The 17,630-nt window shown below is 38.0% G+C and overlaps 1 protein-coding gene across 1 annotated transcript in view; it reads right to left on the bottom strand.

Moving 5' to 3' along the window:
* Positions 1-17,630, bottom strand: part of ptpa (protein phosphatase 2 phosphatase activator) — a 76,159-nt gene that overhangs the window by 35,991 nt on the left and 22,538 nt on the right. Inside the window, exons 6-8 of the mRNA XM_057818865.1 lie at positions 16,584-16,683; positions 6,353-6,477; positions 5,783-5,883 (exon numbers count right to left, since the gene is read on the bottom strand). Coding sequence (XP_057674848.1) covers positions 5,783-5,883; positions 6,353-6,477; positions 16,584-16,683 — 326 coding nt within the window. The remainder of the gene's footprint in view (positions 1-5,782; positions 5,884-6,352; positions 6,478-16,583; positions 16,684-17,630) is intronic.

The raw sequence follows: 17,630 nt of genomic DNA, 5'->3' as shown, positions 1-17,630 counted from the left end.
AGATTGTTTTTGAGTGGTTTAAATTTTTATTTGCTTTTTTCCTTACTTACAAACATAATTCAAACCAACCATGGAAAGAATAACCAGTATTTACAGGACACAGGAATTTGAACTGTAGAGGCTAGTGCTATTAGCCCAGTGAACGGGCCAAGAATTTCCCTCCTAGGATCAATGACATGAGCAAGTCAAGTCAGTGCCTCAGTCAATTAACCACTTAATTCACCAGTCACCAGAGGTGTGTAGAGTAGCCAAAACTTTTACTCAAGTAACAGTAACGTTACTTCAAAATAATATTACTCAATTAAAAGTAGTCTTCTAAAAAAATTAGTCAAGTACATGTAAAAAAAGTAGTTGGCGAAAAGAATACTCGAGTAATGACTAACATTGTGCATAACTGCTTGTGATGTTTGATTTTTTTTTTTTTTTCAAACAATGGCATTTTTTTCTCAGCACAAAGTTATCTATATGAACTGTTATTATTATACTTTTAAGAAGACTATAACCTACTACATAACCACATTAAGGCAAATAAATGCAAAAAAAAAAAAAAAAAAAAATCGAAAAAAAAAAAAAAACATATTTCCTGTTATGAAACTAAAAGGATAATATCTTCAGTTTTCCGTGGTCAAATTGGTACCAAATAAAAACTGGGGGAGAGGTTAAAATCTGCACTTTCGAGTCATGTTGACAGCAGCACTTTATGTCAAATGGCAGCCAGTTCAGGGTGTCCCCTGCCTACTGCCCGTTGTTAGCTGGGATAGGCTCCAGCACCTCCGCGACCCTCGTGAGGAATAAGCGGCATGGAAAATGAATGAATGAATGTATTTTTTTTTGACAATGGTTTAAAGACACTACATAATTCACCAGGCCAGTGCGATCATAGAACTGCAAGCTTGAGTCTGATTGGTATGGAGGTAATGGAGTCATGTGATTATTGCTGCGACGTCTCATTGGTGAAACTGGTAGCACAACTGTTGGTGTCTGATAAAAAAAAAAAAAAAAAAAAGCTAAAATCCAATATAAAGAAGAAAAATGTAACAACTAGTGTAGCCCAAAGTAGCAGGGGAAGAGTAGCGTTTCTTCTTAAAAAATCTACTCAAGTAAAAAGTATGGCTTAGTAAAACTACTCTTAAAAGTACATTTTTCTCAAAGAGTTACTCAAAGAGTTACTCAAGTAAATGCAACGTGTTACTATCCACCTCTGCCAGTCATTATTTGAAAGTAGGGATGCTCTGATGTTGAATTTTTGACTTCTGATTCGATTTCCCCCCAAGATACGTTTTGCCGATACTGATTTGTTGCCAATATTTTTAGACCAGTAAAAAATAATGCAAAAAATAATGTAACCAGTAAATTATAAAACTAGGGCTGTCAAATGATTAACATTTTTAATCGAGTTAATCACAGCTTAAAAATTATTTAATCGTAATTAATTGCAATTCAAACCCTATCTAAAATATGCCATATTTTTCTGTAAATTATTGTTAAAATGGAAAGATAAGACACAAGACGGATATATACATTCAACATACTCTACATAAGTACTGTATTTGTTTATTACAACAATAAATCCACAAAATGGCATCAACATTATTAACATTCTTTCTGTTAAAGGGATCCATGGATAGGAAGACTTGTAGTTCTTAAAAGATAAATGTTAGTACACGTCATAATAATTTTATATTAAAACCCCTCTTAATGATTTTGTTTTAATAAAGCTTGTAAAATTTTCAATCAAAAATAAACTAGTAGCTTCCCATTTTTGACGTCGGCGAGCAGTGACGTCACATGGGCTCCCTGCCGTTCTTCCACAGTGTCTTTAACTACGTAAGGTAGTTGATTGAAATACACAAATAGGTGTCAATGGTGAGTTTTAAATTACTTAGAAATCAAGCCAATGAGTGTGTTTTGTCCCTCGACTGATGCCGTAGTTCCCTGTTTACTTTTTCATCCATTGTACTTCACGGTCATTTGAGTGCTGGCTTCACAACCTCTGATAGTTTGTATATTGTGACTAAATATTGCCGTCCAGTGTATTTGTTAAGCTAAACGAGAACTAAACGAAATGTTTGAATAGTCTGAGTAAATCTTATGTGTATTTTGCTATTTAGCTATTTTGATTGGGAATGCCATTTGTCTTTGCATTGCGGACATGTTTGCCTGGTGGTTTGAATTACGAGCAGCCGAAAAGCACGATGGAACCGAAAACACAAGCAACTACTGGATTGGATCCGATACAGTGGCCAAATCAGATACTCCGTAAATAGCTGTATCGGGTGACGATACATTTATGGGGTATTGGATCCGCATATCACGACTTGACAGCTGGATCTAGACTGTTGTTAGTACCCTCTAGAATTATATAAGACAATTGTTCTGGAAAAAGACTACAAAATGGGTTCTGGAAGTCTATCCATGGTGGACAGATGAATACATAAAATGAATTAAGTATAACGAGAAACAAAGAAGCCACTCTGAAACACCGGCAGCACCCATTCAGGACTATGAGGAGGGCGGAAGAGGTCAAACGGGAAGGAGGAGAAAGAGGGAAGGAGGCACTGTGTCTGAGTGGGAAGGAGGAAAAGGATGTTGCATGCCTCAACCGAGACCCCTCCCCTTAACTTCCCTCCCCTCCTTTTCCTCCCAAAAACAAAAACAAAGCGTGCAGTTCCTGCTCTGGCTCACTACCAACAGAATCCATCTGCCTTTCCCCAGTCTGCTTTTTACCGAACATTATAGCATTTAGCTCTTGACCTTCAAAGTATTCGCAACAGCTACTGTATATTAGCACAATAGTTGATTGATATATTGTCCTCTCTAAATTGAAACAGGTGAAGCGAAATACACAGCACTAAAACAACAGATACATTTCAAGAGTGCCAAATGATGTGGATATAACACCCAATAACCTCCATGTGTTATGATCCCCATTTGAAAGAAGGTGGGCCTGATTTATTTATGCATGAGACGCATATGCAAGGGCATGCGGATTGGTTCTCAGAGGAGGCTGGCTGTGCATAGTGAAGCAGCATCACTAGATTGCTTGGCATTTGACATCTTTATAAAATTATGCTATGTGAAGTAGGCTTTTGATATACCTATACTAAAAATACTCAGCAAATGGGAATAATAAAAGAATTTCAATTAAAACTACTATGGACATGACCAATGCCAGGGCCCCAGACTAACATTTTTTACTAGAAGCACAGTGGCCCCATACATCAACATGGAAAATTCTACTTTTCACAGTTTAACCAATAAATACTTTCATAATAAATGCATAAAGCTACAAACTTATGAATCTATATTTTGTTCTCTATCAGTTTTGACATCAACCAGTACACTGCCATAGACTTCATTACCTATTGACGTGACACTTCGTCATTCTTGGCGTCACGCCTTATCAGAGGGGGCCAAGCTTCATTTAGTATAGTCAGGCGAAGACGGCACACGGTCATGTCTAAGCTGGATTCAAGCTTGGATTTTTGAAGAACTACGAAAGCTGTACCGCATACAAACAGGAAGGATAGTCTAAGGAGTGATTTTTTCGAGGATTCAAGGTAAATATTAAATTTTTCGTACCATGCATGCATTTTGAAACGTTGTGGAAAAAATCAATGGGAGAATGGGAACCACTACGGGATTAGCGTCATTCGACATATATACATAAAATAGATGCGTAACTGCCCAGTTTTTGCTCTTTGAACAAAGAATCGAGACAGTTTTACATCCATATCTACAAACAATTCAATGATTGAAGCATTTATTCGCAGGAATTTTCTTGTTTATTTCCACATGGAGGTGGCTAATTTTCGTTACTGACTAGTCTCATAGTTGGCAATATTTATGCGAAATAAATGCTACCTGTACGTTTTTTTTTTTGCTTTTAACCAAGACCTGAGACTGTTTAATTTGTCCATATCTATAAAGAGTTCAGGGATTTAAGCATTTATTCACGAGAATTTTCGCCAGAAAACCTCTGTTTTTGTCAGGCGGCCGCTAGCCTCATTCGCTAACAGAGAAGCATTGTACTTCGACATATACAGTATACAGTTTAGATATAGTTTAGAGATTTAGAGAGCAAGGTCATGTTTGTATGGTGATTTCAATGCTGACTTTTCCAAAGAAGGAAAAGATAAAACAACTGACGAATTTATAGAAACCATAATGTTAATCATGTGATGCTTCTCTAATTTGTGTAGTTGGCCAAAGAAGACTGGTCTAAACTTCAGGCAGAGCATTGTAAGAAACTCATTGATGGATACCGGAAGCGGTTGTTCGCAGTTATTTTGACTAAAGGTTGTGCTATAAGTGTTAGGCTGAGGGTGCCAATACTTTTGTCCAGCCCATTTTTGGAGTTTTGTGTAAAATGATAATGATTTTTTTTTTTTCTTTCTCTTTTGTGTTTTTTCATTGCAAGCAAAAATAAATGAAAATATTACTAGCAAACCATTTGCAATTGCAATCATTTTCTGGGAGAAATTGAACATTATCTGACAGAATTGCAGGGGTGCCAATACTTTTGGCCAGCACTGTATATTACCGTGTTACACCAATAAAATCCTCAAAAAGTCCGGCTCTGGCCATTCACAGCTGTATATTGACACTCGGGTAGACATGCTACACGGAGTTTTCGGATCGTAACAAGGTAAGTACGCGATAATATCTCATTAAAATCATGGTGTCTTTATTTATGCTCGGTCATGCGTTGGGGTCCCTTGAGTTGGGGTCTAGGTTTTTTTTTTTTTAAAGCCCTCCTGTTCAAAATTTTTCTTCTCCCAGAAATTTGAGATTTTAAGCTTTCCAATAATGTATCACACATGCATATAGGACAATTTTGAAATTTGGCCGTTGGCTGTTTTGTGAGCACTGTTTATTTTGTGAACGCATTTGAATGCATCACACGGGATGGAGAGCGTGGTCACGCTTTGCTTTTACAAGCAGTCGCAGAGTTGCGATTGTGATTGAAGAAAAATCTTGAGAAAACGACAAAGTCTAACATTGGTACTTAGGTCGTTACAATCGTTGGGCAGTTGTTACAATCATTGCAGTTACACACTCAACACTTGGAAAATACACTAGCTCTAATTTTAGTGCAAAATGCCCCTATTTCAGGACAGTCTGGAGCCCTGAATGCATATTTCTTCTGTTCCTATTTGAGTTCGTCTGTATTTATGTTTGTATGTGTGTAGAGCTTAAATACAGTTATCGGCTTTAAATTTTGTCTTTTTTTTCTTCTTTGGACTCTGAATGTGTGCATGTTTGTGTGTGAGTTCAAAACGCTGCAGTACCATGTCCATTTATGGACACTGATGGAGAATTTATCTACAAGTACGTTAATTAGAAGAAACAAGCCCACACTTGAATGAGGACAAGGGAAAAGAATTAGGGAACAGACATGTTTTTTTTCAAATAAATCATCATACGAACAACCCACTAACAAAGTTTATTAATCATTTGCCAATTGCAATAAAAATTATGGCCATGTAAATAAGGTATCAAATGATATTTTTTTTCCTTTGGAATTCAAGAAAGTTGTAATTTTGGCTCATGCTCTGGATGATGTAATGTCTTCATGAGAGGTTGAGAATAGCACAATAGGAAGATACAGTATATCATTTAGATGTGGAAAAATAAGCAAAATTTACAGCTGAGCTGTGAAAGAAGTGAAATTATCCTATACATACCCTTAAAAAGTATAAGGTAGTCAAATTTGACAACATTGGACATGCTCATTTTTTTCCCTTTTACTTGTGATGCTTGTGAAGTTTCATTGTCCCACCTCATTTATGAACTTGATGCACTCCAGGAACATGTAGTCTTGCTGATGTTCGTTTACCACCTTCTCATCAACAAAATGCCGTGGCTCAATGGTTGGGTGATCTGTGAGAGACAGTGCTGCAACTTTAAATATTGGCCTTTAGATGTCGCTGTTTATCTTCTCATTTCCTCAATTGAACACCTACGCTTCTTAGATCAGGTGGAAGATTTATAATATTGTATTTTGCAGTTAGTACTCAGAACCCTCACAGCCATCTTTAAAAAAAATAATAATAAAAATAATAATAGACGATTGTGTTGTACATGATTTAGGATGAACCACACCTTACAAAGTATCAGATCTGGCATTACTATATTATTACATCCAAAAAAAGAAAGGCATGTAATCTGTAGCAAGGACCTGCTTCATGGAGAAGCGGAAAAAGAGCTTGGACAAGAAAGATTGGAAAAACCTGATGGTCAAGCTTCAGAGATTCTTTTAGTAGTAGGTGTTAACAGCTCTAATGGGATCAACAATCTGGAAACGGCAATAAAAATTTGTACCTTTTTTCATTATCGCTGAAAGTCTTACCGACAAATTGTGAACTTCCCCATATGAAAGGTAGAAATTGAAAGTCATCAAGGCCCCATACACCTTGGCTTCCAGCTGGTTCCATTCTGTAGGTTCTCTGAAGCTTTCGCATCACTGAGAGATACCTAGGAATTAATCATGGTTGGTCATGAGTTGAAGTGACCCTGAAATGATGAACTGGAGGATTTTAATTGTGGTAACACAAAGCTTTGTGTTGCAAGGTAATTCTCTGGCTTTTCATTTTTCCAAAATGTATGATTATGATCAGAGGTGGGTAGTAACGCGTTACATGTGCTCCGTTACGTTTACTTAACTTTTTGAGAAAAATGTACTTCTAAGAGCAGTTTTAATAAGCCATACTTTCTACTTTGACTTGAGTAGATTTGTTAAGAAAAAATGCTACTCTTACTCTACTTTGGGCTACACAAGAGTTGTTACATTTTTCCACTTTATTCTACATATTAGGTTCATTATTTTTTTGCCAGCGATGGGGGGTAAATAAGTATTTAGTCATCCACTAATTGCGCAAGTTCTCCCACTTGAAAATAATAGAGAGGCCTGTAATTGTCATTATGGGTAAACCTCAACCATGAGAGACAGAACGTGAAAAAAAAAAAAAAAAAACAGAAAATCACATTGTTTGTTTTTTAAAGAATGTATTTGCAAATCATGGTGGAAAATAAGTATTTGGTCAATACCAAAAGTTCATCTCAATATTTTGTTATGTACCCTTTGTTGGCAATAACAGAGGCCAAAAGTTTTCTGTAACTCCTCACAAGCTTTTCACACACTGTTGGTGGTATTTTGGCCCATTCCTCCTTGCAGATCTCTTCTACAGAGCAGTGATGTTTTGGGCTGTCGTTGGACAACACGGATTTTCAACTCCCTCCACAGATTTTCTATGGGGTTGAGATCTAGAGACTGGCTAGGCCACTCCAGGACCTTGAAATTCTTCTTACGAAGCCACTCCTTTGTTGCCCTGGCTGTGTGTTTGGGATTATTGTCATGCTGAAAGACCCAGCCACGTCTCATCTTCAATGCCCTTGCTGATGGATGGAGATTTTCACTCAAAATCTATCGATACATGCCCCCATTTATTCTTTCCTTTACACAGATAAGTCGTCCTGGTCCCTTTGCAGAAAAATAGCCCCAAACCATGATGTTTCCACCCCCATGCTTCACAGTGGGTATGGTGCAATTCAGTATTCTTTTTCCTCCAAATTCCAGAACCTGTGTTTCTACCAAAAAGTTCTATTTTGGTTTGATCTGACCGTAACACATTCTCCCAGTCCTCTTCTGGATCATCCAAATGCTCTCTAGCGAACCGCAGACGGGCATGGACGTGAACTTTCTTCAGCAGGGGGACACGTTTGGTAGTGCAGGATTTGAGTCCCTGGCGGCGCATTGTGTTACTGATAGTAGCCTTTGTTACTGTGGTCCCAGCTCTCTGTAGGTCATTCACTAGGTCCCACCGTGTGGTTCTGGGATTTTTGCTCACCGTTCTTGTTATCATTATAACGCCACGGGGTGAGGAGGGAGTTGAAAGTCAGTGTTGCCCAACGACAGCGCCAAAACATCACTGCTCTAGAGGAGATCTGCATGGAGGAATGGGCCAAAATACCAGCAACAGTGTGTGAAAAGCTTGTGAAGAGTTACAGAAAACGTTTGGCCTCTGTTATTGCCAACAAAGGGTACATAACAAAGTATTGAGATGAACTTTTGGTATTGACCAAATACTTATTTTCCGCCATGATTTGCAAATAAATTCTTTAAAAACCAAACAATGTGATTTTCTGTTTTTTGTTTTTTTTTCCACATTCTGTCTCTCATGGTTGAGGTTTACCCATGTCGACAATTACAGCCCTCTCTAATATTTTCAAGTGGGAGAACTTGCAAAATTAGTGGTTCACTAAATACTTATTTATCCCACTGTATATATATATATATATATATATATATATATATATATATATCAGTGTTTCCCACAAATGAACGAGACAGTCTCGTTTGGGCCCGCCAGTCTCGTTTGCCCCCCCCCGAGAAAAAAAAAGAAAAAAAAAAAGAATAATCAGATGCGTCAGTCAACCCATTACACAGCTGTAGCCCACTCCACTCTACTACCAGGTAGTAGAGTAGCATTTTAGAGTAGTATTTTATTTATTTATTTATTTATTTAAGAGACGCAAGGGGAACGAGTAGGAAGAGTGGGAGAACGAGCGAGATAGCGAGCGATAGCGGTCGCATGTCTTAGCAGCCCGCTGTTATTTTGTTATTGTTTTTCTTTATTATTGTTACCACAATCAAGTGGGTAAGCAAATACAGACTTCTCTCCTTCTTCCCCATATGCGTGGCATTACAATAGGGAATGGGACGTACTACGTCACTGTTTGGCTAGGCCGCCATGCTGGCAATATGCTTCCGGCAGGCTCAACGGGGATTGTAACGTGTGGTAGTGCTAACCTAATTCCTTCGTTGTATTAGAAAGAAAATATGGGTGTGCATTGTTGTGTTACCGGGTGCAACAGTGTCTCCTGCGACAAAAAAAAAAGGGCGAGGAAAACTGGACTCACTTCTCACCGTTTTTCTGCATGGAGGACCAAATATCAGAAGGCACGACGGATGGCTGGGTTGCAGCGGTTCGTCGGAAAAGCATTTCTTTTGATCATATTTCTGCTGGAATGAGAGCGTGTTCCCGTCATCTCTACTCTTGTAAGTTGAACGATTTATCCGTTTTGGTTTCAATACGTTTTTTTATTTTTTTTACCGTTGTGTAAATCTGCCTCGGTAGCAATGCTAACCTACTCCTCCTTCTCACCTACCTGTTGTGTTACTAGGTAAACCTACTGACAAGACATCCCGATTGGTCACCATCTCTCTTCTTGGATTATTTGACAAAGAAAATTTGTTCAATTGAGTGGTTCCATTTGTCTTGTGTCGGAATCAAACAAGCCCTTGCAGCAGACGCCGTCTGGGTCTGCCTTTCTTGCTGATAAACTGCGGGCTTTTAACTTGTGAAAATGCAAGAACTTTAATGCACATATTTATTCTGCCTGGCTATTTAACTAAGGCCAGTGAAGTGTTGTTGTTTTTTTTAACCACTTTGACAAAGACACGTTTCATTGTAATGTTGAATTGATAAATTCTATTATTATTTATAATTATTCTTGTTTGCACTAATGTAGACTTTAGACTGTCAATTCAAATAGTGTTGGAAAAGTTGCAATACCTAAAATAGAAATGCAAGAACTGTAATGTACATATTTATACACCTTTATCTACCTGAGGCCACTGAATGTTTTTTTAACTGCTTTGGAAAAATACAGGTTTTGTTGTGATCTTGTATTTATATAGCATATAGCTTTTTATAATGTATTATGTATTATAATATTTGCTACCCCCTGTCAGAGTGTGGGCCATTTTGCACTAAAAGGATTTTAAACTGTCAGTTCAAATATTGTGTTGGAGAACTTGCAATACCTAAAATGGAAATGCAAGAACTTTAAACCACATATTTATTCTGTCTGGCAATTTACCAAAGGCCAGTCAATAGTTTTTAAACTGCTTTGACAAAGACACATTTATGGTAAACTTGTATATATTACTTATAATTATATAATATTTGCTGACCCCGTCAGAGGGTGGGCCTTGTTTGCACTAATTTAAAGATTTTAAACTGTCAGCTCAAATATTGTATTGGAGAAGTTGCATTACTTGAAATAAATCTACTGCAACTTATCAGTCCCAGTTCTTGTCTACAACACTGTCCACACATTGTCAATGCATATTCCAAATAGAATAACAAAATAAAGTCACCTGACTTTGTAATTATTACACCTGTTTATTATAAAGACCTGAAGTAAACAACAAGCAGTTACAGTTTGTCAAGAAGTTGTTCAAGTCATGTTTTGGTATTCATATTTTATTGACTTTTCACAACAACACTTGGGATCGTGTTTGTAAGAGCAGAGCAAACTGAAGTTTCAGCGTGCACCCTTCGCCTTTCCAACCTCTCATAACGCTCCGATGTGGTGCGCTTGACCTCAGAATAACCCAAGAAGAGATATGGTGACCAATCGGGATGTGTTGTCAGCATTTCATATGCAGGTTTTCCTAGTAACACAACAGGTAGGTGAGGAGGAGGAGGAGGTTAGCATTGCTACCGAGGCAGATTTACACAACGGTAAAAAAAAATAAAAAAACGTATTGAAACCAAAACGGATAAATCGTTCTACTTACAAGAGTAGAGATGACGGGAACACGCTCTCATTCCAGCAGAAATATGATCAAAAGAAATGCTTTTCTGACGAACCGCTGCAACCCAGCCATCCGTCGTGCCTTCGTGATCTGATATTTGGTCCTCCATGCAGAAAAACGGTGAGAAGTGAGTCCAGTTTTCCTCGCCCTTTTTTTTTTTTGTCGCAGGAGACACTGTTGCACCCGGTAACACAACAATGCACACCCATATTTTCTTTCTAATACACCGAAGGAATTAGGTTAGCACTACCACACGTTACAATCCCCGTTGAGCCTGCCGGAAGCATATTGCCAGCATGGCGGCCTAGCCAAACAGTGACGTAGTACGTCCCATTCCCTATAGACCCTACTCACCTACGTCACAAAATGGGCGTGTCGCTGTTTCCGGCCGCCATATTGTACCTCTTTTTCAGACCTATTCTCATTGTTTTCAATTAGTCGAGCAAGTTATTGAGCAATTCATGGAAGCCCCGGTGTTATCTGACGCTGTAAACTCATTGGATCCGTTGCATAAAAGGCGCTACGTGGAAAAGCTTCAGTTTATCCATTCGCCAGATCCGTATTTGATGCCTAAATCGATGTTTTTCAACCCGCTGGCTTCGCCTGACATCTGATATCCTGATATTTACAACTATCTTGTCCACACAAAATCAGCCTATTCTCACAAAAGTTTGAAAAACTTTAAGAGCTTGGAGGCTTATAAATGCTTCGTTGCTGGTTGGGTGAAACATGTCCTCGTACACGAAAATTCGGCAGGAATCTTGTGCTCGGAAGGTGAGTTACGAAATTTTCAATTCAAAATCTTTTGTTCTTGCTAACATCCACTGTCAAGTCTAATGTATTTCATATCATTTGTCAATGGAGCTAGGGCTTTTAATGTTTATATGGTTTAGCGATAGCACTCTCACTATATACATATATAATACGTAATAAATATGAAGTGCGATAGCACTACTCCAGATTGTCCCTAGTTGAATTTATTTTTTGGCTTTTGACCTCAATAGTGAAATTGTAAATTAATTGTATGACAACTGTCTGATTATCCCCTTATAATTATATATTTTCAGGTAGTTCATTCACAACGTCTGAGTGTATGTTGTCGGCGATTAGCCTAGCAATGAGCTTAATTGTGGTTGTCAGCCCAAAACCCTCTAAATATATATTAAATGCATCTTACCAGACATAAAATGACTACTACATAATCTGTGGTAGTCGTTTGGAGCACAGTTTCTCGTCGAATTGCAGCAGTCAATCTCTGTCTCCTCTTCAGGTCTCTCGGAATATGGTAAAAATTCAAGTCTCTCCGTCTATCTTCTCTGTTTTTGCAACCGACCGCCACACACGACTTCACCATTTTGATTATTAATGTTAACGAGCAGAAAAACACGCCATAATAGGAGGAATTTACGAAGCACTAATGCATTAACATGACTAGTATCCGGACAACATGACGCGGGGGCGTGGCTGTGACGTCACGTGAGTAGGGTCTATAGTTTGAATCGGACTTTTCGGCGAAAGTGAGCGGTGGACGGCCGTCTTGGACGGAAAGCAAACTTTAATTGAACTTGCGCGGAGAGGCGGGGCCGAAAATAAAGCCTTGCTCTATTTTCAGAGCGTTGGTCACAGTAAAATATTTATTAGTTCAAGCTAAGTAAAATGATACATATTCACGGTACAAGAACGTTGTTTCCGTGTCCATCGATTGGTAAGAAAAGGCTGTTTGTACGAGTGACGTGAGGGCGCTCCCGTCAGGGGGGACATTTCGCGTGGAGTGGCTATTTTTCGGCACAACACCGGCGCGCCAACTTCAGACAATTACGGCTGACGGAACTTGGATAAATGCGCCCCCCCCCCAATTTCGCGAGCTCTGGGACACTCGAAAAATGACTCTCATACCTCTCCTTGCTAAGTTAATGGTACCTCGATGTGCGTTTGTGTGGAAATTTAGTTCACGAACAACGAGGAAAAAACTATTCACCTTCTCACCGAATCAAGTAAAACTCTTTACACGGCTATTAGAATTCCCCCAGTCCTGTAAATGGGTCAGTTGACTGAAGGACTGTTATTGTTGTGGTAATGTAGTACTTATGAGGGTCAAATAAAAAGGAAAAAGGAGGACTACGACGGCGGTCTGAAACCCGCGGCTCTCGGGCCGCATGCGGCTCTTTAGTGCTGCTTCGGAGTTGGGTTTTTTTGTTTTGTTTTTTTTAAATGGAAAAAGATGGGGAAGGGAAATATATTTTTTGTTTTAATAGGATTTCTAGGAGGACAAACAGGACACAAACATTCTTTCAATTCATTAATATTGTAATGAAGTTAAACTTGTGGTGGCATCGTACAACAGAGTAGTCACGTGGTGCGCTATAGGATCCACTGCAGGGAAAATAAACATTTAATCATGAAGGCTAATTATGTATTTCTACCCAACTTAGTCATTTTTATAGTAGGCTAATATAGCTAGTATTGATAATTATAAGGCTTGTACAAGGCTTTTAATTTTTTGCTGCTCCAGACATACTGTATCAGTTTTTTGTTTTTTGTTTTTGGGGGGGGGGGGGGGGGGGGGGTCAAATATGGCTCTTTCAACAGTTTGGGTTGCCAACCCTGAGTCACTACGAGATGTAAGTCGTACTATTGCTACGAGAAAAAAAGTCGCATTATTACATAGGGTAACGTAGCTGTAATCAGCTACGCATTTTACATACATGTACGGTAGCTGAGAGCTATAACATTAGCCTAGCTAATGAAATATTTCAAATATATCTTTGTTATGGTTCTTCTTGGGGGGAAAAAATAATGAACAACAAAAAAAATTCGGCGTGGCACGACATGGTGAGGCTGTCCGACTCCGATGCAGCCCACCACCACCGTTTCAAAAAATCCTATGGGAAACACTAGTCAGAGACCCTCCCACCACAGTCTCCTAAAATCCTGTGGGAAACACTGTATATATATATATATATATATATATATATATATATACATATATTTATACAAAGTGAATCTAGTAGAACTTTTTATTGCATGCTTGGTATGGGTGACAATAGTTAACTAAACCTTTGGCTCTCAAAGGCCAAAATAGTGGTAAATTGGTATAATAAAATAAAAATGTATAATACTCGCCCAACAGTAAGAAATTAAAAATATAATGAATGAATAATGATTTTTTTTTTTTTTTTTTTAAACGCTGAGTTTTGGCTCTCAAGGGGCAAACTTTTATGAAATTATAAGTAAAAATGACTGACCACAGCATCCTGTCTCTCTATTCGCCTCCCTCTTTGTGCACCAGTAGCAACATAACTCAACTCCATCCATAGTAGAGCTGTCCCGACTAGTCGACATTGTCGACGTCATCGATGACGTAAATCCGTCGACGAGCACAACATCCCGTCGACGGTTCATGAAGGGTTAAAAAAATATATGCGTGGAAAGTTCAGAATGCCGGACGCTTGGTATGCAAGCGGGGAAATCGGCACAAAGCCAAAAAAGCGCACCAGAGAGTCCAAAACATTGACTTATTTTTAAAGAAACAAAGGAGGGTACACTGTTGTGTCCTGTCTCTTCAATGCCAAGCCTGGCTGCACGTCGGCCGTGAATGATAACGACAGGAGATTGTCAGTCCATCTAACTAACTAATGATATGTTTTATTGAAGTTACTAAGCCTGTCGCGATATGCAATGATTCCATTTATCGCATGGTAAATAAAAACGAGGGCGGTCATTTTCACGGCTGCGTTTTATCGCTGCGCGCACGTGCGTGCGTACATTTGTGCCTGCGTGCTGATAGCATATGAGACTCCAGTTCTTTTCCGTCATCAACACGCTGTAGAATTAAAGTTCAGACATACAAAATAAGAAAACACATCTATATTAAACACTATATACGTTAGCATTGCTACATTGAGGTGAATGGGGAAAAAGACAACCTACTTTAGACGGCTATAAAACAGGCAGCCTTGTCCAAAACTTGCAGTTAAAAGGTGACACTTCAAACATGAAAAATCGCTGGTTAACAGCATTTGCAAGAGGAAAATAAATCTATTACTGACAACACATGCAATGACAAAAAGTGTTTTTTTTTGCGGAATGTGAAGCATTAGTTAGCGGTTTAGCGAGCGTACTTTCGGTGAACATTTCAAAAATAAAAGCATGTCATGTTCGTCATATAAATAACAATTTCTGGAGTTAATCCCACATACTTCAGATTCTACACTAAGAATACCTTTAAAATGACACCCTTTATGAAAAGTCTTATTGGCAATGAATAATTATTATAATACTATTATATATAGTACTACAGTATACAATAATATTAATGCTAGGTATTTTTTAAATTGTTTTGAATCATGTTGGAAAGGTGAAGTCAGTGTTCTGAATCTGTTTACATTCCATTCTTTTGCACAAGTTAATTCTATCAGCATTTGAACTCATTGTTTGTGATTTATTATTGTTATTTATCTGTTTATTTGTACTTTAATAAAGAATTTAAGTGTTCCAAAATGTTTTTGTGAATTGATAAGCGTCAACAAAAATTTCATTGCTAAATTAGTTAAAAAAAAAAAAATAATTTTTTAATTGATAAGCGTCAACATAAATTTCATTGCTAAATTAGTTAAAAAAAAAAAAAAAAAAAAAAAAAAAATTATTAAAAGATTAGTCGACTAATCGTAAAACTAGTCGGCTGATTAATCGGGAGAAAATTAGTCGTTTGGGACAGCCCTAATCCATAGCTACACACAAATGCAAAAAGCAAACGAGTGAGACTATCTATGAGACAAACACACTTAGCCACTTAGCTTCGCTTACTTTGCTTACTTTTACAACACTTTTGAATAGGCTTGCCACCCGTCCTTTGAAATAAGGAATCATTCCAAATTGGGAATTAAAAGTTGCGTTCCATATACTATTCAACCAATACGGAATATATATAAATATATACATTCTTATGCATTTTAGGAGTTTTGGGGATGTCCCTTTTTTTCGTCGCATGTACGGCTTTGGGCGCGAGGGGGGCGTCCATTATTTCTATCTCCGAAAGGTGGCAACCCTATTTTTGAAACAGGTCTCAAATTACTGCGGCATTTCTTTCAGTAAGACAATAAAAGTAAAGTAGATGATTTGAATTGACCAGGGTTTGATGCTCCGGTCCAGCCCCCTGCCTCTGGAACGCAGTCCAGATGTTGCAGCCTCAAAGTCTTTGGGTTCATTCACATGTTTCGTCTTCAAATGTTTAATCAGGTTCGAGCTATTGAAACTGGCCGATTTAACGCTACCTCTCGAAATTTTCAGGCCGCAAATCTTGCTTTTCTATGTCGAAATATTTCCAGACCGCCGACATTTCTTCTCCTGGTTTCTTTTTCCTACATATGGAAAAAGCTGCCCCGCCATTAGTTAAGAGCAGCTATTGGACCGCTCTCATTGGTCTGGAGTGATCACGTGTCATCACTCAACAGAGATCGTAGTGAGCGTTAGTAGAAAAAAAGGCTGCGGTCAAGTGTCATAATACTGGACTGGTAAATGGTATCGGCGCACTCTTTGTTGGTACTCGCCGATACCGCTACCACCCTTTCGGGCCAGATCGCACCCTTCCTGCCAATACTGGTATCGGTGCATCTTAAGTTATTGTACATATAACAACAGCTCATATAGATAGCTGAGGGGAAAAAATATAACATTGTTTAAATTTTTTTTTTTTTTAAATCGAACAAAAATGTAAGCAGTTATTCAAATTGTTATTCATTGCTTGAGTATTCTTTTCACCAAATACATTTTTTAGTTTTTGGATGACTACTTTAACTAGAGCAATTTATTTTGAAGTAATGCTACTCTTACTTGAGTATAATTTTTGGCTACTCTACCCACCTCTGATTATGATTAAAGAGTGCACAATCAGAATCTAGTTTCCATCTTACTGTATTGTGTTAAATGGAAAAAATACAAACAAACCATTAACACCAAGTCCACAGTAACATCTTACTTGTTAAAAATCTTGAAAACAATAGCCAGCTGATCATCTACTTTAAGAGCGCCGACCTTACAGAGACAGCAGAGGAATGCGGCAAATGCAGCTTCATGACCTGAAAAGGGAAAAAAACACATGAAGTGAACGAAGTATGACCAGATAATGTGCATGTCTCTGTAGGCCTTATCACATATGTCCTTGAGAAATAAACTACATGAATGTTTAATAAGTTCTAATTATTCAGCAATTCCCAATTCTGCACGTTGGCTTTTCTTCGTTAGCAGGATGACATAAAAATTGAAAGAGCCGTTCAAGAGGCAATTAGTTAATTACTAATTGACTTCAAACAATTAATATTGAAAATGAATGCCAGTTTTATTTTCCTGAGCATTAAACAAAGAAAGTGAGCTTGTTACAGAATCATGGCCAATCTTGACGCAATTAGCGTCGTTTTTGTTCAAAAATATACGTCAGATGGGAAGTGTAGCAGCAAGCAGTCAGCCTCACCGCAAAGCGTCACAAACAGCAGAAAAATCATAGCGCAACAGCATTCTCTATTGGTGGTATGAGAGTACTACAAAAGGAGGCTTCGCAAGCTTGTCTATTCACTTTCCACTATGTTTTCAGCAACTTGGAATAGGATTAACATTATCTTTGGGAAAAAATGTTATTATTTTGTTCAACAGACTGCCTTTAACTATTTTAGAATTGTAACAAAATTGTTTCAAATATGAAGGTAATTTTTCAATATATAGCAGACATGAAAATGAGTCAGGGGTTAAAAAGGTGCGAAGGGTGTGGAGGAAATCTGTTCCGGTACACTGTACAAGTAGGGCTGTCAGCCGACTATTTTTACGATTAGTCGACTAATCATTCCCCCCCTTTTTTTAACTAATTTAGCGATGGAATTTTTGATGACGCCTATTCATTCACAAAAATATTAAAGTATAAATAAACACGTAAATAACAACAATAAATCACAAATAAACAATGAGGTCAAATGCTGAAAGCATTAACTAGTGCAGAAGACTGAAATGTAAACAGATTCTGTACACCGACTTC

The sequence above is a fragment of the Corythoichthys intestinalis genome, chromosome 17 (assembly GCF_030265065.1).
Source record: "Corythoichthys intestinalis isolate RoL2023-P3 chromosome 17, ASM3026506v1, whole genome shotgun sequence".
Lineage (NCBI taxonomy): Eukaryota > Metazoa > Chordata > Actinopteri > Syngnathiformes > Syngnathidae > Corythoichthys > Corythoichthys intestinalis.
Note: the sequence above shows the minus strand (reverse complement) of the source record. Positions and strands in the feature narration are given on the sequence as shown.